The sequence below is a fragment of the Styela clava genome, chromosome 9, assembly GCF_964204865.1.
Source record: "Styela clava chromosome 9, kaStyClav1.hap1.2, whole genome shotgun sequence".
NCBI classification, from domain to species: domain Eukaryota; kingdom Metazoa; phylum Chordata; class Ascidiacea; order Stolidobranchia; family Styelidae; genus Styela; species Styela clava.
In genome coordinates, this window is record NC_135258.1 from 9,847,623 (window position 1) to 9,874,823 (window position 27,201).

At 32.2% G+C, this 27,201-nt stretch overlaps 2 protein-coding genes across 5 annotated transcripts in view; one reads left to right on the forward strand and one right to left on the reverse strand.

Annotated features, from left to right (window-relative positions):
• The window catches only part of LOC120339746 (cytochrome P450 26B1-like), a 138,315-nt gene that overhangs the window by 101,631 nt on the left and 9,483 nt on the right, over positions 1-27,201 (reverse strand). The window lies entirely within an intron of this gene.
• On the forward strand, positions 574-24,462 carry LOC120339945 (fibroblast growth factor receptor-like). Of its 4 annotated transcripts, none has more exons than XM_078115900.1 (18): positions 574-804; positions 1,184-1,486; positions 3,005-3,061; positions 3,391-3,408; positions 3,859-4,028; positions 4,394-4,517; positions 5,398-5,579; positions 9,156-9,294; positions 12,204-12,338; positions 13,976-14,153; positions 14,794-14,912; positions 15,643-15,799; positions 16,446-16,623; positions 17,691-17,813; positions 18,397-18,467; positions 20,253-20,496; positions 21,471-21,630; positions 22,259-24,462. In XM_078115900.1, exons 1-18 carry the CDS (start codon positions 678-680, stop codon positions 22,357-22,359), a joined length of 2,586 nt encoding a protein of 861 aa, XP_077972026.1. In that variant the 5' UTR covers positions 574-677; the 3' UTR covers positions 22,360-24,462. The 4 variants fall into 4 exon arrangements, with proteins under 4 accessions (XP_077972026.1, XP_077972025.1, XP_077972027.1 ...); XM_078115899.1 differs by lacking the exon at positions 9,156-9,294 and adding an exon at positions 10,977-11,121; XM_078115901.1 differs by lacking the exons at positions 5,398-5,579; positions 9,156-9,294 and adding exons at positions 6,206-6,375; positions 10,977-11,121.

Sequence of the window (27,201 nt, forward strand, 5' to 3'; positions counted from 1 at the left end):
TGTTTCAAATTTAATTCAACTATAAATTGCACCATAACCCTGCTATATACAGTAGATACTGATATACTGTAAGGCATTAAAAGCTGAATATGGGAATATGTGCAAAATAATAAACACTCTTTTATCATTTTTTCTGCTAGTGGCTTTTTACTGTATTATTCCAGTATTCTCTGGTAGCCTATATGTTGCCTTTTTCTTGTGATCTTGGGTATAAAAATGCAATATCTCGACTTACTAACACAAAAATGAGTCTATTCGGGCAATTGAACTTTTGATTATGCCAGTATGTCCGTACGTAGTATTTGATTTAAAGAATCCCAGCCAAGATTGTTCAATTCACCATAAAGATTCATTGAATTGTAACTAGTCGGATAAATTTCACTTGATGCCCTAATGATGATAATTGTTTATAATTATGATATGATTTCTAATTTAGCGACATGACATCTGTATTTAGAAAATAAACCCAAAGCATTAAAGGGAGTCGATAATACAGTAATATCTGACCACTTGAATGCAAGACATAACTGTATAATAGCCTACATCTTTTTACTGATTTATTAAAATTAAATTATATTCATCAAATTATAGATGTCTCATATCACTTAATACATATTTAGCATATATGTGAACAACAAAGCTATAAAAGAGTGAAGATTTTGAACAAATTGAAAAAAATGTCTGGAAAGTGGAGTTATTTCGCGTTTTATTACACTTTGTTTTATTACTTTATTCCTATTTTTTGTTCCCTTTCTGCTCCATCAACAAGTTCTCTGCCGATGACAGATTCATCTAACAATATAGGTGAGTGTATTGCATGTTAAAAACATATTTCAATTTCAATAATAATTAGATCGTTGCTACTTTTAATTGGATTTTAATAATTCAAGTTGATTTATTCTGTAATAAAAATGTTAATCCGAAAAGCAGTAATTTTTGCTATCTTGTTTCAAGGCAATTTTTTTGTTCTATCATAGAAATAAATTTTTGGTCATTTCTAGAGTGAGTGGCATGTTTTTTAACTTTGTAATTGTCAACAATTTGTATTATTGGAGAGTTTGGAGAAAATTTTGTTCCAGAGATAGATAGAGATGACTGAAATATAATATTGTGAAATATCTGCTTCATCTTTTGAAATGATTGGCAGCATTTTTTATTGTTATTTTGCTTTTTATCACCAAAGAATTACAGTTCCGTCATGGGCCCATTGAAGCTGCAAAAGAGCCATTGATCTTTGATATCCATGACACAATTCGTATAAACTGTGGGGTAAAGGGATTCCCAAAGCCTACTGTGCTTTTCTACAAGGGAGATAAACTATTACGTGAACCAAAGCCAGAGGACCTTAATCCTTCTCGTGTTCGAATTGAGCGTACTACTCTTCGCATCTTTCCTGCTTATATTGAGGATTCTGGGACATATCGTTGTTTCGCTGAAAATGGGTTTTCCAACATATCTCTGATGTTCCAAGTTAATGTAGTAGAAGGTGATTTTTCATGAAAAGCCATGTAGTTTGGTGATCATTGGGTGACGCTGGTTTGATCCGCAAGGGCTTGAAGTTGTTGCGACTAGAATCTCATTGGTGTTAGTTTATCATAATCCAATCATTATTCATCAGAATTGCATGTAGTGGTGCCCCTTTTCATTCCAATTGCTTGCCTGTTGTTCATGTTTAAAATAGGGATATCTATCTTTCTAAAGGCATTTTCTTGTATAATATGTGTTTGATATAGCAGTTTCAAAATATTGTACAGTATGAAGAATTACCTAGATGACTTCAAATAATATCATTTTATGAATAGCTTGCCATTCTGAAATTCTCCTTTTTAATAAAAGTCTGCGGTTTTAATTTAAATTGATCTATCACCTTGAAAACGAAGATTCAACTTCATTCAGCTCAGCAGTCAGCGCTTTTCTTCAATCTAATTAACGGTGGTTGAAGATAAATGCACACAATCGAGTTTCAATAAAAAATAAAATATCTGTTCTTAAATTTGCTACAGTTTCACTGAAAAAATTGACAAATTCTCAAATAATGATAATACTTTTTTGAAGTTATGCGCGAGTGAAAGTTTATAAATTTTTAATATACCTTTGAAAAACCTCCCATGAGAAATTTCCCGCATGATCATGCTTGTATTTGGTGATAACTGAATTTAATTTTGTTGTGAGTTGGGAATTTTTTCATCAAATAAATGAGTTTCAACTAATAAAGTTAATCTGAAAGAGAACTGAGCAGTGTAAAAGTAATGTAGAATTGGAAATTAGTTTTGTTATAATCTCACATTGACTTCCTTTATTGGTTCACATTTGTCATATGATTGAATATTACATCCTGTTACTATAAGTCTGGCAGGCAATTCATGATTTAATTCAGGAATCAGTAATATATTTCTTTACTATACTGATAGCGATAATACAAAGTATACATTCACAAATTCAAAGAAAATTAATTATCTCGATTCAGGTGAAAGAAAACATCCAAATTCTGTGCTTTCGTCACATTATGAATATATAAATAAGTATAACAAAAATCCAATTATCTGTTAAGCTACTTGGCTGAGTTTTTACAGCAGACATTGCATGCCCATTTATATATCTATATTTGGATGACAATCAAAATTTGAGAATATGATCATTCTCAGTTACCTAACATACAGTGTCTGTATTTTAAGCATGTTGCATTATTGAAATAATGGTGAATTTTTAGTCTCACAGTTATTTCCTTATCACAAGAAATATACATGATGTACTGAATATAATCATGGGCCAAAATTGTTCGTGAATTGGTGAAAATAATGTATATATAAACAAATTATAAATGATTTTACTCTTCAAGATTGTACTATTGTTTTCATGAGTCTGTTTCATGAGGTTTTCTGTATGGAAAATATTAGAAATTTAACATATTTCTCTTACTTCTGGTGCTCTTTTTTCATGTTTGGTGTTTTGTTGTGATTATCATTGTAAAGTATCTGTATTCAAGTTTCATTTATTTTATCAGATGACAATACAGATAACAGCAGTCCTGTTACAGAGCTGACACCCTTAACAGAATCAGGTTTTTGAATATTTTTATTTGTCTAGGATAGGAGGATAGGATTTACATATTTATACATAATCGAACTATATTTTTGATACTGAATATCTGGCAACTTAGAGGCAAAATGTATACGGTACCTCTCAATAAATGCCAACATCATATTTCATATTCGATTACGGTATGTGTGGAATTTTTTGTCGTTTTATGAAATGTCCATAATTTGCTGTAGTTGAAAACAATATAAATTATATTTGAATACTTTATATACCAGTGTATAGTTTCTCATGTTCTGAAATTTGTTGATTTATAATTTAATGATAACATCTTCAATTATGATTCCTTTTCAGCTTACCCAGGACAAGGACGTGAGTATTTTATTTTTTATCGTAGTTAACTAGAGATCTGCGAGTAAATAAAAGATATAAATATTTATAAACAATACTGGAATATTGTAACATACCTTAGCTTAATATCTTTATATTAGTAAGGACAGCAAATCCTATTCTTCAGCTTTAGGAAAGACTGCATTAATCAAATCTCAGTGGAACACTTCGGAAAGTTCTGAACTCTCTCTCATGACTATACTCTCAATTTAAACTTCCTATAGTGAATTTAATTCCAGATTTAATTTCAAACCAGAGATAATTTGACCATTTCATATTGAATAAAATAGGACCCAAATTATTTTATGATATACAACTTCATTATCATATTGCTGCAGCTGCATCATATTTTATTATTTATTCATATCATGAGCTGTAAAGAATTTCATAGCCATGTATTAAACCCACTTTTTTATATGATTCGAATTTCAGTAAAACCATATTGGACAAAAATAGACCGAATGCAGAAGAGACTTCATGCTGAACCGGCAGGAAACACTGTGAGGTTTCGTTGTCCAGTTGATGGGAATCCTGTACCGAGAGTGGATTGGTTTAAAGATGGAAAAATTATTAAGAAAGATAGTAGAATTGGAGGTGTCAAGGTATGAAGATAATCAGCCTATAGTGTAATAATTCATTAGTACTTTTTAAATTGACTGTATCATATGAAATATACCGTAATTCTTTTGGTGCCTAGTAGATCAGACGGAATTTGAATTAGTCGAATATTTTAGTGGGATATGCATAAATACTACTAGTTTAATAATAGAGCGATATCTATCGGCATCAGTTCATGATTTAAAATCGCAAGCAAATTTAAAATTTTTGGATATAAGGGGAATGGTGAACTACAATATCATGATATGTTACCATTTATAAGTGTATTTATTGCTTTTCATATATTTACTGTCCTACATTATTTGCCAAACCTGTTATTATTTTTTGTCTTTCATGTTTCATTTTACAGTATCGTAACAATGGACAAATGATAATATTGGAAACAGTTGTTCCACCTGATCAAGGCATGTACATGTGTAAAGCCAGCAATAAATATGGATCTATTAATCATACTTATGAATTGGATGTGCAAGGTACATTAGTAATTTTAATTATACTGTTTCAATGAGGCAATAGCCCATATTCTTCCTTAACTTCAGAAAATGTTAGTTAGATAATAGTTAGTTTAATGTATGAAACACATAGGCATATATCAAGAATATGTAATTTACTAAGTATTTATCATAAGTTAGTTATATATATTGAACCCGTATGGTATGTTAAAATGTAGTCTTAGTTTTCTTAATAATCTTGTCGGTGAGTTGTTTGTACAGGCAAAATATGAGACAGCTTATTCATATATGAACCATATTAATGGTCTGGGTGAGGTATGAGTTTTGATTCTACTCACAGTAGAATTTTTGTTAGCATAGAAGATCCCAAAACATGTTAATCAAGGATGCTTGAATAATATTGTAACAGTGAGTTTTAGTAGAAGAGAGTTAATATTCAGTATTTGATTTGAAGAAAACAATTTAAAAATTTAGGTGTTTACTAGAAAATAGTGTATTGTGCTAATTTAATGAAGAGCTTTTAGCAACCATGGAACTTGGGGTTAATATTATTGAGTTTGGAACAAGCTGTTTCTGTCATGAAGGCACTTGACAATTAATATGGTTTAATTTCGAATTGTTGATGAATTTTTTAAGGGTGGATAGTTTGTTTTGTTATAGAAAGACTGAAGTTAGAATAAAAATTAACTTTATTAATAAATTAAGGAAAAATTTTTTCTCTCCCACACTTTTGCTAACAGTAACACTGTTGGATAATTAGGATGAGATTAAAAAATGGAGGAAAACTTTATTCTTTTTATAAATGGGCATATCGTGGCCATGCTAGCCACATTGTTTGCCGAGGTGTAGTAGTGCCTGTTGATAATCATTCAAAATTAAATTTTCTTAATGATCATCACAGAGCGTGCAGCTAGTCGACCTATTCTCAAGTATGGTCTGCCGGCAAATAAAACTGTAAAAATTGGATCTGATGTTGAATTCAAGTGTAGAGTGTATAGTGACCCCCATCCCCATGTCAAATGGGTGAGATACGTACCGATCGGCAGCGGGGCTAACGCATCTGAAAAAGTTGTCATTTTAAAGGTATTGAAGTGTCATTGGTGTCGTTCGCGTATATATTTTCTGTTCTTTTTTCGTGTACTTCTGGGGGCCTGTTGCATGTGAGGCATATTTAGTTTCCTCACGCAGCAAAGTTTCTGTTTTCCCTCATAACGACTAACAGTACATGCCAATATCTGCTCCAAAACAAACTTTAGTTGCCATATGCCGGAACATCGCGCTTTTCGTAGGTGTTGTAACTTGCTTGCACTAATCGTCATGGTAATAAAAACAGGTTAATTTTATCATGATTCATTCTTGATTTGATAAACAGATTTTTGTCATCTTCGTGAGTTATTAATTTTTTCTGTTTCTTTTTTATTATATGCATTTCTGCTCTTCTTGTGGTGACCTGTCGTGTTCTACAACGTGTTCGGTGTCTGATGTTCTGATGGTGATTTCACTTCTGCCAATATTTTCCACCCTTTTTGTTTATTTCTTCTTCAAATATTAATTTCATCATATTATGCAATAATGTTATCACCCAACGCATTTTCATTTTATGCGTCATTCTAACCCTAACCCCATTTATTTCATCCCTTCAATAACTTTTCAAATCCTTGTCCCTTTACCCCTCTCTTCTTCATGGTTTGAAATTGGATGCCCCGTAGAACGCACTGCTGCTGCTCCTTTGATTCCTGATGGTATCCTGGTTAATCAGACCGTTTTTCTTGGTGATGACGTCACTTTCAAATGTAAAGTGTTTAGCGATGCCCACCCTCACATTGAATGGATCAAGTCATGGAATGTTGGAAACGATACTAGAGTTGAAGTCCTGAAGGTAAAAAGATCGTCAATGAATATAAGGTTATGGAAAATGGTACTATGCAATGCATAGCTTCAAATATTTCTATGTGATAAGTGTGCAAGTGTCATCTGTTGGTACCAAAATCTAGATGTCACATTACTAAATATGACTATTCGAACCCTTAATCTGATTGCATGATGTGCACTCTGAAGGCACTAGCCTATTCGGCCTATTTTGACTTTTCTTTTTCTAAAAAAAAAATTGAAGTCTGTCTTTGTGCGACATGCATGCCACTTATGCACTTATCTCGTGAGGAATATTACACCCTTTTGACTTGTTTCTTACCTGTTCATTCATCCTATGGCCATTGCATTTTGTTGTTTTATCATTTATCCATCACCTTAACGTTTTATTATAAATATTGTTCCGCTTTTAACAATGGCATTCTGTTTATCATCTTTAGCATTCATCATTATTGTCCACATTTTAATGTAGTTTTAACTTCATATTCATTATTGACATTTATTCTTTGCTTTGACGAACTGTTCTCTTTTCTTTTTATATTATTATATAATATGTTTGCCACATATGGCGCACCTCTTGTCTAGAAATAATTATTTCAGTATCTGAGTATAATTATTATCAGTGTATCTGAGTAGAATATATATCAAATGGATATCGCCATTTTTGGGCGGTAACAAAAAATGACAAAAACAAAAAATGGCAATTTTCAATTTTTATAACTTAGAATAGATATAAGAATAGAATCTTCCCGGCCAAGGATATTTATCCTGGGATATTTTTTTTATTTGGCTCCTTTGATCCTATTACGTAAATGTAGATTTATTTTCAGTCAGATTATGGTGTATGACAATCATATCCTGTTTTGCATTTTTTTTCCACACTCCAAACCAATTGCAATTTTTTTTTGTATTGCAGTCATATCCTGTTTGTAGCATTTCTTGTAAGACTAATTATTTGTCTTCTATATAAATTTCCCATCCGGTCCCACTATTGCTATTAAGGAGTTTCGTTTTTAATCACCAGATTGAGATGTATCACTTATCCTGTTTGTGTTTTTTTTTATAAGAAACAAAATGAGAAACAATTATTTGTCTTTTAGATTTGAGAGGATTGTGGCTTTGTTTTCCACAAATCAGTTTATTTTGTATCACAGTCATATCCTGTTTGCATATTTTTTATTCCCAGAATTCAAAAATTCTAAACCAATTGTCTATTTTACGGATAAACCTTCTCATCCGGTACCACTGTTCCTATTATGATGTACTTGTTGTGGTTTCATGTTTAAACGCTCGGATTATGATGTATTGCAGTAATATCCTGTTTGCGTTTATATTTGTGAGATGCAAAAAAATGTGGAACAATTATCTGCTTACTGTAATTTCCTGTGTTATAACGTATTGTTTGTATTGTTCCTGTACTTGCATTTTATCACCGGATATTTCATTTGTTATGATTTCTTTGGAATGTGACATTTTGCTTTATATTTGCGTAAATTTGCTGAGCAAACACAGGCCAGGGGCAACGCTTTGTTTATAGTCATATGAGTGATTTACCAAATATCATCCGCTCTACGGAAGTGTATTTATAACAGAATGATATACGGTACCATTTTCATGTGGCCATGCATAAATACGCTTGAGCTTAAGTATGTGATACAATAAGCATCACTTCCAAAGTTGATGCTTTCTACGCTCTATCGCACCATTTGTAACAAACAATGTGGTTTTGCAAACATTCTTAAGTCTTTGGCTTTTTCTCCAATCGACCGTGTCTACCCACAAACCCGCTTTTGAAGAGACTCTTCATTCCGCATGACTAACACAATGATGGCAATTTTCCGATTTGATCCAATTTCAATAAGCCATGAATCCTTTCACAGTCCATTTGTCCTGGTAATAACTTCAAATTGTTTTCATATTATCAGCAAAACTGCCTTTTTTTTATTTTTTATTGGTGATATCTGTCTGTATAGCTGAGTTTAAAACCAATGATAACTGTAATTATAAGCAGTGAAATCTATATCATGATAGCATGGCAAATTTGTAATTTTCTTTCAGACGTAAATAATCTTCTCTGGTTGAAAATATTTATAAGTCTGAATTGACCCTGAACTGCCCCCCTTTTGGGGTTATAACCGCCCATTATGCCGTGAAAAGTAATAACCTTTATGTTACATTTATTTGAGATATCGTTCCAAATATTATTTCAGAATCCATAAAAGAATGGTTTTGTATACATAAATTATAGAGATTTCTGCTGGTCATAATCACCCTTGTATCCATTTTAAATTTAATAAAGGCATTTTATAAAGGAATCAATGCCTATCAATGAATATCTTTGTTGTACATCAGTCATGAATGGCAATACTGTTATGGTATTTAGAAACACATGAGACATGACGATATTTGCCTGAATTGATTTTTAATTTTTATAGTTCAAACCATGTTTCACACTTTTTTTATGGGATGCTAAAATCCAAGTAAAATGATATTTCTCTCTACTTTTGTAATTTTTATTTTAGTTGTATATTGGGAATTGATACATTATTGCACATGACTGCTTTTCAAATACCATATAATGTACATTTTGTATCTGACTCTTGAGTTTACAATTTATTCATTGAATATATTTTTCTATGGTGTGCATGCTTTCATTCGCTTGCGGGTGTAAAAACTTGTGATTGGTGACTTTTCTTCCATTTCGAATTATTTATAAAATTATTGGTGACTTTTCTTCAATTTTGAATTTTTTATATTGATGGATGAGTACTGATCTAGTTTTGTGTTTAGCAATCTGGTATTAACGAATTACAAGCTGAAAGTTTATTCATATTCAACGTAACGGAAGAGGACAGCGGAAAATACACTTGCATTGCTGAAAACTATATTGGAACAGAGAATAGTTCTGCGTGGTTAACAATATCGGGAGGTACCATTAGTAATATAAAACCATGGTGCCTAATCTGGAACTGAAAATTTGGGTGCAGTTGGGTGATGATCTACATCTGGTGCTAAATCAAAATTATTACAAACACTAAACATCTCATTATATACATATGATGACAACAACTATGCATGATGGTGCGCAAGATTATTGTTGAGTATTTAATTTTCATTGTTCGTATCTGTTTCCTGTGTTTAGTTGTAATAATCTGTGTCATGTTTACATTGTTATTTTGTTTTTGATGACGTCTGGTGATAGTAATGTGCGGCCTTAAGAATGCTATGATCATTGTAATATTGCCTCAAGGCTATTGGTGTTGTGCTATTATGTTTAATTGTGGTGATTTTATTGCTTCTTTTTTTAAGATGTAATTATTATCTTTCAATCAAATAACTTTTGAATCATACATGGCTCTTTCTTGTGGAAAGATTTTATTAACTGTTGCCCATGTATGATTGAAAAGTCATTATACTCCTTGATTACAGCTTACTCTGATTTTAGCTTTTTACTGCTGTGTTTTATTGCTTTGCATATCAAGTTGAAGTAATTTTTTAGATCATTGGTTTATTTTGTCATTCCACTCGAGTGATCAACTATCATGTGTTGATTTAACCAGAATATATTACATTAAATCAATGGCTATTGGTTGCCTTCCCCACAATGTTTTCCTTTATAATGACCCCTATTCAACACTGTTTGCTCAGGCCCATTGAACACTCGAAGTTTCATTGTATTTGCCCACAACTACCATTACGGAATCATAATATAGGAATCTGTGTTTAATCCAGGGATGGCCAAAACTGAATAATCTTTTATCATGAATGATTTCTGAAATAATATTCAAAATCGTGGAATATAATATGTATTTATTCTAAATTGGATAATATATACAAGTATTCAATGAGGCTGACTCGATTCGTTTTCCATTTTTATTACAATTTCCAGACAATAATTGAAGATCTTTTTCGTTATACCGATTACTCCATTGATAATAATAATTTTTTTCTCCAATAAAACTATTCTAAATAAAGAGTCCTATATTTGAAGCATGAAATACCAAATACAATAAGTTTTATTTGGACATCCCTGAACTATCCCTTGACATTCCACATTATTATTCCCTCTAATTGAAAATATGAAGACATGTCAATGATTGAAATGAGAATTAAATCACTAAATTTGCAAAAAACGCACCAGATTACAGTTCAATTGGAAACTAGAAGGAATTCATAATAATCCAGTATAATTTCATACAGTGGTGCACTTAAAAATTACATTGCATGTTATGGTGACATCTCATAAACAGTTTACTTTGGATGAATTAGAAATATTTAGAAAGAAATTTGTCATCATTAAAGGAATTCTCAAATTGATGTATCTGATATCTCCATTTCATTATTTTTATTTTAAATTTAACCTTGTTGCCGTGGCGTTACTCAAATTTGGTATATTTTAAGAAGGCTTGTTTTATTTGATATACTAAGTTGCAACCATTTTTCATACATGGTGTTTATCATCATTTCATTAAATTTATGCATATTGTATCGAAATATACCACATGCATAAATTTCAAACTGCTGGTACTTTTTTTTTTACGCTGCCTGCAATCAACTTTTTTATGCATGGGTGAATTCATTCTCTTACTATATTTATTCATTGACTGACAGGCTGCTGGTTCAAACACAACCAGTCGCGATATGGAGGTGTTGCAGCTCAAAAATGTAACATTTGCTGATGTCGGCGAGTATACTTGCCTTGCTGGTAACTCTATTGGAATTTCTTATCAGAGTGCTTGGCTCCAAGTGCTACCAGGTGTGAATGAGCTTGCTGACTTGTATTCAAATATGTGGGGATTAATTGTTAATCATTTCCTGGTGTTTTGGTGCTAATTGAATATACTAATGACAGATTGTTAAATTATGCATTTTCTTTTATTGATTTTGTTTATCATGAAGAGACACATTGGCTTGTCAGTTTTTTCTTAGGATTCCCCAGCCAATTCAATTCTCAACTCGATAACGATTATCAAACGTTTCGCATGTCCATCAGTATGTATATTTCTTTAAATCATGTTGTTAGATGTGTTCCTATTCAAGTTTTATATTTTTAATGGAAGAAATTGTTTGGCCTCGATACTCAAAATAAAAGGATTTTTCAACAGTGAAATTACAGATTTTCTGTTACATGTAAACGGAATTAAAATATATTCCCATCGAACAATTCGCACTTCCAAATATGTAAAACAAAAATTTGGGCATATTGATGACTTGATGAAATAGAATGTACCAACCAGGTAACTGACAAGTGACTACTACTTATGTGCCTTCATTTATTTGATGGTTAAACAATATCCCAAGTGATCACGACATCTGCATTATCTTATGACTTCTGTTTGTTTTTAATTGATCCTGACTATTCTGGTTTTTACAAAATTATACATATCAAACATGCCCCATTGTTCGTTAGGCATAATGTGTTATTGAACATTGAGTTGGCAGCAAACCTGGTTTTGGAATTGAATTTTTCTTGGCTTCCAGGCTAATATAAATAAATGATAAGCCAATGTGTCTATTGTTAAATATTGAATTGGATAATAGGCTATATATAATTTTTTATACCATTAGCGTTATAACTGTGTACTTTGCATATCACAGACACTCCAAAATGACAATCTTTAAATTTCAAATTAAGGGTATCAATTGTCTATAAGACTGTAATCAAGTTATGCTTGTTACTTTATGATACCATTGATATTAATATGGGAGAGTGCTTCAATGCTTATTTTATAAGAAGGGATTTGAATCTATGGTGTCTTTATGAAGTTATTTACTCATACTTCGAAACATGTACACTTTTTTGACAAATGTTCTTTTTCTCAAATTAATTTTTTCCAGAGCCACCACCAACAGAACCTACAGCTCTTTCTCAAGAGATGAATTTGATAATTTATGGAATATGTGGAGTGCTTGGTCTTCTGGTCATTTCTGGAATCATATTGTTCTTCTATTACAACTATTATAGTGGGAAAGGTTGTGAATCTATTTTTTTTTAAAAGTAAAAAATAACTGATTATAGTCTGACTTTTCAGATGTAGAATGGATTTTGTGAATAATGAACAAGTAATGTAATCACACATACACTCACTCACACATATCACAAATATATGGGATCGATTTTCTTATTAAACCTATGGAAGAGCAAATAAGATGGCTTAACCATAAGGTGAACCAAATCCTGTTATTCGTCCTTCCTGTTATTCGTCCAGAGTCCTGATCATGTAACCAAATAAGCATTCCAGGTGCATTAAATTGGGCCTGAGAAATACTCATTTTTGAAACAATTTGTCCTGAAATTGACTAACAAATCATGGGTGGTATAGCTTAGCCCTTATTTGGCGTCTTGAATTTCAACATAATTTTTTTCAGAATACTTGTCACTGAGATATTTTGTAACTTTTGAATCGGCAAATTTTATGCCTTCGGGGCCTTGAATATTTAATGATTCGGTATCCTCTAGTTTGAAAGTTCATATAAGTTTATCAAGCGTTATACTGTTAGTATAAAATATCCACTTTATGGAGCAAAAACAGAAAATGTATGGCATTATTTGCCATGCATAAAATTTCATCTTAAAATAATAAAAACACTAAATATTTCTCCGGGTTTAATTTGACAAGGTTTTCATAAAGTCTTCATACTTTTTAAATTACAAAGGGTGATTTCAATATATATTTCGATAAAATAAAACAAACCAGGTTAAGATATATATATTGAGAACTGACTTTATAACATAATTCGGAATATACTTGGAATTTATTAAAACCCTTTCTTCGACGGAAATATTAATTCATAATTCAGATAGATCTGAAACCCCATCTACCTAAAATTTTCAACCTGACCTGTAAAATGGCAACACTATTTTAAGTATAATGCGGTACAGATCATCATGTAAAATTCATAATTGTAAAATGTCATTTTTTTCATCTTACCTATGTGGAATAGTTTTATTGCAGATCTAATACTTATAGGATATTTGTTTCAAGTTATTTTTACATGATTTGAATCATATTCTAAGCTTTTAAAGTGCTTTTGGGTTGGTGTAATCCTTATCGACATTTCCCGGTCTGCCCACATACAGGAGAATTTCATTTCGGACTCGTTAAATTCCAAGTGCTTTCAAGTTCCAACCATGTTTTTCTTAAATAATTAAATATTAGAAATGGGAATCAAAACAAGGTTCATAATCATGTGTCTGTGTTGTTGTTGATGCACAGGTTGAACTATGTGGCTGCCAACTCACCCTGGGTGCAATAAGTTGGCAATGGACAAATTATGGAAACAACATATAAATTTTAATAAAATATTCATAATTCCTTCCACCCACTTTCACAGTTGTAGCTAAAATATTTATTTTTTATCTTTTTCATACTGGCCAAAGTGGCCATTGAAACAGTATGGTTGCGAGGGCTTCGAAAGATAAATGTGTTATATGCATTTATCATGGAAAGTTTTAGTAATTATATTTTTCAGGCATATCCCTATAAATGTAGGAAATGATATCCCTTTTTTTGCTAAAGAAAGTGTTTCTGAAACCTAATTTTTATGATTTAGTCATTCTATTTTCAGTTACAATTCTCTAATTTTTTGTGCTAATCACTCATTTTCAGATCCACCCATGCTATTTCGGATCGAAAACGCTGATAATTTACCCCCAATGACGAAGATTGAAGTCCCAACAATGATGTACGGCAATGAACAGGCATGGAGGCGCATGTGTTTGCCAATGCAAGAACAATTTGACTTCAACATTCAACCAGACCTGCAGTGGGAACTTCGCATAGAGGAGTAAGATAGAATTATAACTTAATATTTTTCTGTTATCTAATCACTGAGTAAAATTTCTGACCACTTTATTATTATTTCTGTTTGAGTGTCTTTTTTCAAGAATAATTGTATTGAAATGTCTCGTTGAATCAAATTGTATTGCTATATATCTATCTATATATCAATTCCACATCTATTTAAAATATGGTATTTGAAAGTAATGGTTATTGAGTTATATTAATATGCTGATAAACTTCTGGTGTTATTTTATACAAAAAAGTTTTGAATCTATAATTGGCCTCATTTACTCATTACTCATGTGTAAATTATAAAATAGGAAATAAAAATTCTTGAAAAATAAATATTCGAATTTAATTTTTTGTACAATTTTAATCACTCTCGCTCTGAACAAACTTTTAGTTGGTCATGTGATGTAGGAATGCTCATAGGTTTAGGTAAATACTTCTGAATTTCTGCGTAAGCATATACTCTTTCAAATTTATTACTTCCTAAGTGGTGGAAATGGGGTACTGAAGCCAAATTCTTCAGTCTGTGTTGCTAGAATGGTTGTTAAGGCCAACTACAATAAGCTCTGGGCCATTGTGCTCTCAAATCCTGATTTTATGAAACAAGTTATTTTATTTTTGCTGCTTATTTTCAGTATCACATTAACAGAACGACTTGATGAAGGATTCTTCGGTCAAGTATTCAAAGCTGATCTTGCAACATCATCTACTGGTCATAACAGTTCAATGGTTTGTGCCGTAAAAATGCTGAAAGGTAAAGTTTAATAAATTGCTTATACGGCAATTTTGTTGAAATATTTAGTTGGAAATATTTTATTATACTCAATTTCAGTATGTATATATTTTGGAAAACGGTGAATTGTACCTCTTTTTTATTGTAATGGAGATGAATATCAACTTTCATCCTTCCTTCCTCTCACTGCACTGCAATTTATATGTGATATAAATATTTAAATGTGTAGAATTGAAAAGAGAAAAAAAAAAGTTTGAAGTTTTTAAATCAACAACCTAGGTTTATTAGCAAAACCTTAAAATGTAAAAAGAAGAATAATTGAATTCGGGTATTTTCATAAAATCCGTCTTCGTGTCAGATAATGTCAACATCAACAAAACAATGCCTCCCTAGTGTCTAATCATAGTTTAAACCAATTTTCACTGAAGAATTTAAATAAAGAGGAGTGTAAAAATCAAAAATACAATTTCGCTATTTTGTCAAACAGATTTTGCAAATCTTATTATTCTGTGTTTAATTAAAAGCATTCGAATTATTATATGCTTTTTAAAATGGTAACTCTCATTCTCTCAATTTAACTCTCATTTACAGCATTCTTAATATAAAAAGAAAAGCAAATGTTTTGGGAAGTGTAATTTTCTTTAAAAATGTATTGTAAAATTATTTTGTAACAAAAAAATAGAAAATTTGTTCGCTTAGTTTATCAATGACAATATATTCGAGCACTCAAATTCAATATTTATCTCTTTAGCTTCTCGAACAGAAAAAGATGTTTACGATCTCCTCACTGAAATGGATCAGATGAAACGAATTGGAAAACACAAAAATATAATTAATTTATTGGGTGTTTGTACACAGAATGGGCCGCTAATGCTTGTAATTGAATATGCTGCTGAAGGAAATTTAAGGTTACTTTTAAATAATATTATCATAAGTTTGAATAAAGTAACATGTAAACAGAGAGAGAGAGATTTATTGTTCTGTTAACCAGAAAACAAGCAATGCTACAATAAATTATATACATAATACAGACTGTTGGGAGTGATACAGCCATATGGTCACCAGAGTCAGCTCTCCCCAAATTCAAAATGACTGCGGCTCCCTTTCTCTGCCTTCGTCCTGGTTGATTCCATAGTTATTTTTGTATCATCGAAGATGTCTCACTCAGATGAAATGCAAAAATATAAAAATTTGTGAGAGTGGGATGCAAACCATTCAAACCAATTGTTATATTATATCTCAATTTTTCCGACCGTTAGCATATTTTGATAGATATTAATATGAATTATAATAAAAACTAAATTTCAAGCCATTTTAAAAGTTAAATAGACTATTGAATTGTTTTTATGAACTCAATAAATTGTATTGATCAAAATTTTTATTCTCAACATAGCCATCAATATAGTATGGTACACTTTAGGTAGGGTATTAACTTTGATTCAGATGTTTACTAGACAGGCATCTGGTTTCCTTTGCTAATATAATTAAAACGACACTAACCAACATTAAGTTATAAATGGTCACTTATACGTCGTCATATTTTTAAAACTACAGAGAATTTTTGAGACGCAACCGACCCCAAAATATGGCTTTCAATTTGGTGTTACCAACGGACTTAAATAATCCACAACCAGATCAATATCCACCACAAGATAGACTTTTATCACAGAAGGATCTTGTCTCATTCGCACTTCAAGTTTCACGGGGAATGGACTATTTGGCACAGAAAAAGGTATCTAGGGACGTTTAAAAAGCCATTAGTACTTGGAATGAATCATTTGATGCTGTAATAGGTTTTTAAGGGAACTGTCAAAATATCATTAATACTTGTCATAAAGACTTGAAGGATTACTACGCAGTTGATATTATTTATTGTCTGCATAAAAGGCATTGAAGCCTAATAGTAAAAATTAATGGCTTAAAAATTTTTTGTTATCTGATTTAGTATTGTGTATTAGCCTCCAAATGATCTTTATTATCATTCTCATCTGAATTTAATACTTAGGACTAGTATAACTTTTCAAACTGATGCTACCTTCGGCATGTCTACAGAAATTAATGTCAACAAATATCAAAATCATTGCCATCAATGATAATGAAAGATAATCAGTATATTGTAAATTACCATTTTTTGTACAATACTTTTTCATTACAATGATTTCACTGTATAGTAAATCCATTCAGATTTTTCAAAATCAAAGTACCGGTAAATAAAAATTGAAAATTTCAGAATAACATATCATTTTTTAATTTACGGAAATTGGTAATAGAGAGGTCACATTGATGGGTGAATCGTTTTCGCTAAATAGAGTTAAATTTTATGTGTCAACTATAACAGATGCCATTTATATTAGCTTCCAAAATATATTTCTACTTAAATAAATAAATCTATATGGTTAATATTCAACTTTTATGGCGTATTTCCATTATAAATTGGCTTGTTATTATTTGTTCGTAATATTATGACAGTCATTTATCATGTAATAATCAATTTACAACGAGAGGTGTTTTCCAAAATGTATTATGCTTCTCATTAATTGATTGAATTGTCAGTATGTGGTATTTTTATTGTTTATTGTATTCCTTTCATTATATGATATTTTTTGTTTCATTTTGCTATATGAGTACATTTAGATTTGAAACATGCTCCAAATAAGCAAATACTTATTCAAGGCAATTTTTTTATGATTGTAAGGAAAAAGGAAGCCATGTATGAATATTTTAGCAACCGCCCTTTTTTATGTTATAGTTTTTTCTTAAGTTGATTTTTAATCTACATACTTTATTTGTTCGTTTCAGTGTATTCATCGAGATTTGGCTGCAAGAAATGTTTTAGTTACTGATGAACGAATGATGAAGATTGCTGATTTTGGACTTGCCAGAGATATTAGAACGTGCGATTATTACAGAAAACATACTCGAGTAAGTAATTGGCCCTAAATTTAATGAATGTAAACAATAAATTTTGGGGAGAATATCCCCTTTATTGAACTAAAACCCTTCTACACTATCACAATACCTTTACCAGTCAGATGAAGACTTAACTGAGTTGGCATCTTAAATCACATTTTATATCTAATGCTCAAGTTCCGGATATCAGCGGATACTTGTAAAGTGGGGGAAATAGGAATAGTGTAGTAAGACATGAAATTTTTCACGGTTATTATTGGTCTCAAACGTGGAAAAGGGAAATATTAATTTTTTTAGACCTTAGCAATTTCTTTAGGATTGAGGCCATGGGCTTATAACAGGACACTAATTTGATTTTCACTTTTAATCAAATTTGGTACATGTGTGTGATGTGTGAAAACCAATTTTATTCCACATACTATTACATCATTTTGAGTTTTTCCGCTTTCCGGAAGAAAATGACGTGTTTTCCAAACTTTCAACCCTTTTCTCTCATGCTAATGAGGTTCAAGTATCTCGAACAACTCTACCTGATATGCGTAATTCCTGGATTAAGTATGCTTACTTGGCTTTAATAGCAAATCTTACTTTTAAGGGTCACTTGCCCTACAAATGGATGGCACTCGAGGCAATGGCTGACAATGTTTTCACACATGCTACAGATGTGTAAGTATTACTGGTCTTCATATTGTTTGGAATTGTTTGAATGCGCAAGAATTCTAGGTATTGGATGTGAAATTTTGTATTTTTGAGTATATTTCAGAATGTGCCAAGAGTGTGATTTCAAATTAACATTGTCCCTGGCAATATCAATTTATTTATTTTCCCATATTACTGCAAAGTGAATATTGACCATTCATGTATGAAATTGGCCATTTTTAACATTTTCAGAAGGTAAAGTTTTTCAGATAAGATTGGGCGATACTGCTCATTTACACTTTCGCTCCATCAATTTGATTATAGTTCATTTCCATTGCAAGGATAAACACAGATATTGCTCTTAGTTGCCTCATTCATCATTATCCATTGCAACTATTTCATCCATACTCTTGAAATTTATGTTTTGTTGTGAATGGTGATTTGTAGTGTACCAGGTTATGCGACATCTGGTGCGCATACTTCAGGAGCACCGGTGATTTTCATCTTCATAATGTCTGGAAGCAATAATTCGAATCATGTAATGTTGATTGTTGACTCTATAAAAGCACACATTTAAAAACGTTCTTCCTCGCACTAATCTTTTTTTCTGTTTTGTGAATTCAATTGTGAGCTAATTTGTCATTTTATTCTGTGGAATTTGTTATACTTGATGACTTTGATATGCAGAAATCTGAAAAGTATCAACTTGAATTGCTGTCTTATTGAATATTTTACCCACAATTTCCCATACTGCATAACTCTTAGCTTTCGACTGGTTTCTGATTCATCTTTAATCTTTTACTATCAATTAATTTTCAATTTTATAACATTTAGGATCAGATACCATTCCATGCTCGAGAAATAGTCTTATTGAATCCTAGACATTACTTGTTTGAGACAAATATTGACACATCTGTTTTTAAATTTGCACTTGTTGAATCTATTTGGAGATCAAGCGTTAGGCTTTTGATGTCTTGCTTGGATGTTTGCTATTCACTTCCGATTGTTTGTCACCGAGTAAACTAGACCAATTCTTGTTATCTAGTGTAATTTATATTCCATGTGGAGATTTTTTGACATGTCAAGAAAGGATGTTTATCAAACAAATGATATTTAATAGAATATAAAATCAAATCATTGTTATCAAGAATATTTTTACAGAATTGTTTTTATGCCTCTGACTGTGAACAAGACCCAATATTTAATAATGCTCTCATTATGCCACAGCATATTTTCAAATTCATTGAAAAATAGTCATGTATGCCACAAAATCATATTTGTGATACATTTCTTGGTAATCACTGCCTGAAATAATTGTTGACTTTAACTGTTTCGAATCTGCATCAATCAATATGCATCAGGGCATAGTGTGATGAATATATATGGCATGGTAGCTCCAGGCATTTCATTGGTTACATGTAACTTCACTCAGAGATCAGTCTCCTTTACTTATGAGCGAGTGTGTGTGGCCTTGTTCTCAGCAAATTTTTTTATAAAAAAAATTACATTTATAAATTGGTGAACACTGAGCATACTGAATTGGCCGCAAGATTTTATAAGCAATATTCGGTGCTTCAGAAGTGTGTGTACCAACATGCAGGTAACAAATTTTTGTCGCCTACTTTACATTAAGTTGTGTAAAGGGACGGAAGCCTATGGGTAGGGGTTATATTCACTTGGCTAACACAGACAGTCCCGAACTCATAATATAACTAAACTATGGAAAATCAGAATAAAATTATGGGCTATTCCTAACCTGGTACACATACCAAGGGAGTACTTAATTTTCAATTTAGTTTCTATTCTTTTCAGTTGGTCATTTGGAGTTTTACTTTGGGAAATATTTTCTCTTGCTGGAACTCCATATCCTGGTATCAAGACAGGGGAATTGGTCAAATTCCTTCGATCTGGGGAAAGATTAGAAAATCCGCAGTTTGCTACATCTGAAATGTATATGTTGATGAGAGATTGTTGGGAAGAAGATCCAAGAAGAAGACCAATATTCAGAAGTCTTGTTGAAGATTTAGAAAGAATGCTTGCAGAAGCTTCTAATGATGTAAGTACATGCAGAAGTTGCTTGGCTTTTTTTTTTTTAGAAGAAGAAACATACAGTTGCAATTTGGGATGGCCATTTTCGAATACTGTGATAGTATTTTATCCTGCAATAACTTTTAAATCACAATATTCTAAATGGATCAATTACCCATCATGAATCATGATAAAGAATTCTGTGTATGTTATTTTAAAACTAGTGGAAAGCTAGCTCATTATGGGCTTCCTAATTAAAACTAAAGCATTTGAATTATGTTCTGTCAGATCTTGCCATTTCTCCATTGGTTTACGTAGCACTGTGGTTCTCAAGCTTTTACTGAGTGCGTACCACTTTCGTGTCTTTTACTCTGGCTCTGGCTGTTTACCACCGACAAAAACCCCTTGGCACAAGAAACGCGCTTTGGGAGTGTTTTATGTTCGATTCGACTACATCCATTTTTGTACCTTCGTGCAAAGTTTCAACGTATTAATTATATGCAGTAACAACATACTCATTGCGTGCAAAATTATAACTAGTGGTTCGCGTATCACAGGTTGAGAACCACTAACGTGGCATGAGTTACTTTAATTAAGGAGCCTATGTTTTTACACGTTCACTCATTCAAGTTTTTAGACAAGCAACTACTGGTATACAAGGAGATCCTGTTTTTGAAATAACCAACAACTAACTCTTTTGTTCTGTGTTGTCAACCTAATTCACCATACTTCCATTAGTGCAAACTGGTGAACATGGAGATTGGACCACAAATCTTTAATCTGTAATACAAACACAGTGCAGTGTAGTCTATCACATTGGAGATGAAAAAAAATGTAAAATGAATTTCAAACGACTATTTTCTTATTATTTTCAAGTGTCTATATTACTGTTGATAGAAATAGGAAATGCTCTGGTAATGAATATTGATGAATTAAACTTACAGCACTCTACTGACCACAAACTTGATAAGCGTCAAATCATTTTTTATATTTCTTGTCCAGGAATACATAAATTCAGCGACTGCTGATTACATGGATAGTAGTGAATCGGATGAAGAAAGTGAAGAAGGTGACGATGATGTGGAAGACGACGATGTTTTTGTACAAACGGAAAATTCTGATTCTGTTTCTGATGGAAATATCCCATTCAATGATGAACATGGTATGTTGATACAATGAAAAAAATATTTGTTAGCCAGAAAATAAAATGGTGTTATTCCAATTATCTGCCATTTAGGATGCCAGAATTAGGGCACACCCATGTGCGATTGAATTTCAACCAAATAAAAGTTCCTAAATGCTATTTCAAATGAAATTGATAACTGTCATTGCCAAGTATTATTTCCACCTCTCACCAGTTTTTACGAGCCCAGTCTATGCACACCAGGGGCCCATGTGCCAAGTTCAGCTTGTACGTGCACAGCACATAGCCCAGAAGGTAAATTTGGCCCATTGAGAGTACACAACATTTTATGGCATAACCGGCTATAAGTGTAACAATGATATATATATTATACAAGTCAACTTTGAATACGCGAAATGTCGCAAGACATGACACACTATCTTTAATGCACCACATTTATGTCGAATACTCCTTCGTTTCTGGTAATCTAGCGCTTATAACACAATTACAAAATTCCTGCGACTTCTCATATCTAAGCAGTTGATCATTCTTAAATCTGATACTGCACATCATGTAGTTGTTTTGTTAAATCGACTTAGTGAGTTTCATTATGCGCTTTGTCACAATACAGCCTTTGACCCCATTCAACAATGGTTTTTGTTTTTAGATCCGTTCAATGGTGATCCATATTCTACTCCTTTACTTGGACACGCCGTGGAGGAAAACATAATGCATAATCATCATGCGAGACTTCAGTCAGATGTATGATTTTTCTGTAAATCAATTTATGTTTTATTTTGTATATGAAAAGAATTCTAAACAAAGAGTGTTACTGCCTTTCCTATCCTATTCAACAAATTTAATTGCATCAGTATGGACTGTACAAATAAGGGATATCGTACGATGAACTGAATTTTATCAAATTGATGAAAACTTTCAATAAAATGAAACCTATACCTATACAATTTCTAGTTTTTTTAGAGTAATATACATCCTTTGATGAAATGCGCGCTAAATTTTTACATAAGATAAATCATGGTAATTTTCTGTTATTTCTTGATATTGTCCACTATTTCAAGAACCGTGGAAATCGAATCTAATTCATATCACATGCATCGATAGTTTCAACTTACTCGTGTAAATTGGATAAAACGAATTGATCGAATCGGTAGAAACAAAAGTGTTGCAAATATAGTTGTAGTTTGCATCAGAATTTGTTAATATATTGAGATAGTTGCAACATGTTATCAACCTTTTTTTATAAAAATATTTTTCTTGATTCTAGTAATGGTGAATTTGATTACTTCTGATTTGTGCCCTCCATGAATTTATTTTCTCTAGCCTACAATTAAACAAGCGTGCTCTTATTTTTGTGTACCATTATGTGTGCTGAGTTTGGTATTACTTATACATATTCATACCTCGTTTTTATATTTTATTTTCCTGATTGTTACAATTAGATCTAGTACATCATGGTAATCTTCTGGAAAACTTTTCAGGCATTATTTTATTTATCCCTGTTGGTCAGTCGAGCATTATCAAATCTCATACTAGTTACTGATCAAGTTTCAAAGTATGTTATTGACCCAATTTTAATTAAAGACAGAAGTGTTTTTGGTGTCAGTAGGTTCACCTTCAGAACTGTGCTGAAAGGAATAGTTCACAAACAATATTGAATGAAATGAAAGATTGACTGACTATTCATGAATCAAATTTTTTCTTTGCCGGATGACCGATCCATGAGATGATCTATGAGTTCTACTTTTACACAATAATTATGTTCTTTCTGAAACAGTGTCATATATTTCTTATTTCTTGTACTTTCATTACTGTATGGTTATTGTTGCTGAATTTCTGTAACTATTTCACATGCATTATGTTTTTATCTTTTACTGATAAGTGCTGCGTTTCTGCCTTACAATTATTAAGTGACAATTTTCTATCTGCCATGTTAGTTACTTATGGTGAAAAAGTGATTTCCGTTCTCTGCCAAATATGAATTCCATCAATACATCTAATTAAAAAATATAATCTTATACTACGTACCGTATATCTGACAGCATAAAACTTCGTGATAAATTTGAGCTGCTTTTTGAGATAATTTAAAAACAAGTTGAATAATAAATGACATCTCATCAAACAGATAATTTTATTGAGCAGGAAACAATTTTAGATACTTAATGGGCTGATATTCAAAATCATATTTATTCCTGTGGATAAAGTCCTGTTTTTATACCTAAATTGAACGACATTTGCTATTATATTAATATTCACAGACATTGGAATTCTGAAGGGTGGCGAAGTAATGTTATATTATCCGTTGCTGCTGGTTATATTACTACTATTCTTTATCTGTTATATTTTGCTACTTTACTGATTTTTAATTTTTTCCTTTCTATCAACCGCGTGTGTCAAAATTATGAACAGTTACAATTTATTTGATAATTTTTTTTTCTTGTGTGCTACCAATGATTTTATTTTTCTGATGATAAAGTGTTTGCCAGAAACTATCTAAGTTGCTTGAAGTCTATTTGTCATAAATTGGTCTTTCTCGGTGATAGGACTTATGGTTTACATTTGCTATTCTGGCCATTTTTAAATTGCAAATCACTGGCAGGAGGTGCTCTGATTTTATATCATTGATACGAAAATTAGAATTTTGGCATTGTTTTCAAAATTCAATAAAATTGCCCTACAAGTTTCAGACTTCAGAAATTTTATGTCCAAACCATTCAAAATTAATTATTTAATGGTTAAGTTTTGTTTTCCTGGGAGACGCACAGCCAATTTAATTCAAACCAATGATCAATATAAGCTTGTTTTGCAGTGTGATGTATTATATTTGCACAATTGAAGTGGAAACGATCATGATTTTTCTTTTTCAAATTGTCTATGCAGAACAGGGATGAATTGAAGCATATTAGGCTCGACAGCAGGATGTGAGACCAATATGATCTTGCATTTTAGACAACGCTGGACACAAGTGCCTGAACCTCTAGTCGCGAGTTTAGTCGAGTTTTTAGCCGCCATAGCCATATTAAAGTTTTCATTGACATCAAGACGTAATGTTTTTGGCTGGCAATAATTTAATATTATTTCAAAATTGCAATAGGCAATTCGGTTTTGACAACATTCACTACAACTACACAAATCTTTCTCGCTTTTCCAGGAGTAAGCCATTTCTTTCCGACGACTCGCTGAAAATCGTAACGCAAGTCTCCCAAATACCTTGGGTGAGCCACACGGGCTAGTGTGCGGACTAATAATGAGAAAATACCATCATAATTTTTCAAATAATTGAGACACAGTTTTTGCTATTTATTCCGTCAGGGAAAAATTGAAAGTGTGATCATGCTGAGAATTTCCTCGTGACTGGCGGTTTAGTTTGCGCGTGCTTTTTTGAATACTTGACTTAAAAGGATTGAATTAAGCAGGAGAGCGCCAATAGCCGTATAATCCTGCTGAAATAAACATGTTAGTAGATGGCGGCTGATCAGGGAAATAAGGTGAAAGGAATCGCCACAAGGCGGAAATTTTAGGAAAAGACTTTACCATGAAATTTGTAGTGTATGATTTAAAACTACAAGCTAAGTGAGGTACGATTTTCAAGAGAATTGTAGGCTAGGCCTACCTCGCATATATGTCCCGGGGATTCGAAAGAACATAACCTTTATTCTCAAACCCCATGTCGCTAGTTTCTTTGCTCTCATCGTTCACGTCCAGATTTCGTCGCTCATTATATTATGCAAATAATTTCATTAACGAAGTAACTCGTTCAGCGATTTGGACAAAAAGCCATCTTTTGGCATGTATTTACCCCAAAAGATATCATGCTCCAGGTGGCCCAGTTTGTAGACCAATGAACTATGATGTCATCTGGCGATACATTCAAAATCCGCAATATTATTTACAATAATGAGTTCCATAATAAGCACTCCAACATCGATTCAGTTTTTCAAGCATTATATAGGCCTACTGTATATGCATATACCGTGTTTCCTCGAAAATAAGACCTACCCTGAAAATAGGATCTAATCAATAACGCGAAATTTTTCGATCGATAGCAAGAAATATCCTCTACGCGTTTTAAATGAGTGATATAATCTGTGTTTTGCAGTTATTTCGAATAAAAACGTGTTATCTACCAGTAAATGGATATCGGTTTTCATATTCTGTATATTTGAAAATCACGTATTTCTCTACTTTGTAATTTTGTTTTTGATAAATGAAAATATCGTCACGCTAATAACCGAATTGCGTAAGTCATTTTTGGCGATTTTGAGTTTTTTTTTTTATAAAATAGGTATTTATGTAATGCTGCGCCCTGTCTGTTAACTCAGGTTTTATATTAGGAATTCCGAAATCCATAAAAATGAAGATTTAATATGACTTGCACATTTGTGCAATTGTTTCGTCATAATAAATTATTATTGTACCGCTGGACTACTGTGACGTCACAAAGGCAAAATAACCTAGGCGAAGTATTTTCGAGTTTTTGCATCTCGGATTCTAACTTAGCGCGTATTAATTTGAATTTATACTACAGTATAGGAAGGCGTTACTGTCCGAGTCCAATTCACCTTGGTTGGCTTTTATATTGGATGCATTGCTGTTTTATTCTTTATATTTAATCTTAATCTTATTTCGGTGGATGTGCAGAACGTGTTATATTGATGAAATATATATTTTTAATCATAAAAAATTATGTAATTGAAACTGATTAGCTATTTTGAGGATTAGACATTGTAGATACTGAGAATTACATTCGTTTTTGGAATGATTAGTTTTCAGGTTTAAGTTTCAGTTCTCTTAGAAACTCGCGTTTTGCGGCCTCCGGCCAGACCACCTGTTGCTGTCAAACTTGGCAATTACAAATTTCGGCGCTACGAAAGTATTCGTACCAAGATGACGCACAACCTGAACCCTAACCTGGCACACATACTATTTTCAGGTTGTGCGACATTTTGCACACACCTAAATTTCAGAACGCCCCTCCTTTGAAAATTCCTGGCTACGCCCCTGATCCCAGGGGCTCCCAAAGTGAGCGAAAACGCTCCCTTATAGGCGTTTGCGACAACTGTGGGGGCGCTGACTGCAAATTGGGCAATTGGGTGGCGCTGGCAACAAATCGGGCACTTACAAGAAGTGTAATAGTATTTGACATTTTCATTTATTCCAGTTTCATATTTGTGTTTGATCTAGTTTACTCAAACATCTCGGTGTTTGGAGTTGCTCGTTTAACGATAAATAGTATGACTTTTATCAGTCTATTCTTTTATATTGTTTCGTTATAATTCAAGTCTAGCGCATGGCCTACGTTTATTGACACTTCATTCGCCACAGCCCTTCTATGTTGTCTGGCATGTCTCGTTGTCCAAAGTCAAAAATTTACACATTGACGTGGAAATTTGATTCTATGATGTATTTAATTTAAGTTTCCGGAGTGAGAAATTGACCCATTCGGCAATATTTACTAACATGGAATTCTTATTAAGATCACATTGCAAAGCGATTTTGAACCCAAACCAAAGTCCATTGTTTCATATTATACCTTCTGAAGGGCAGAAAAAAGTTTGGGAAACACTGGTCTATGGTCTATCCTATTCCCTG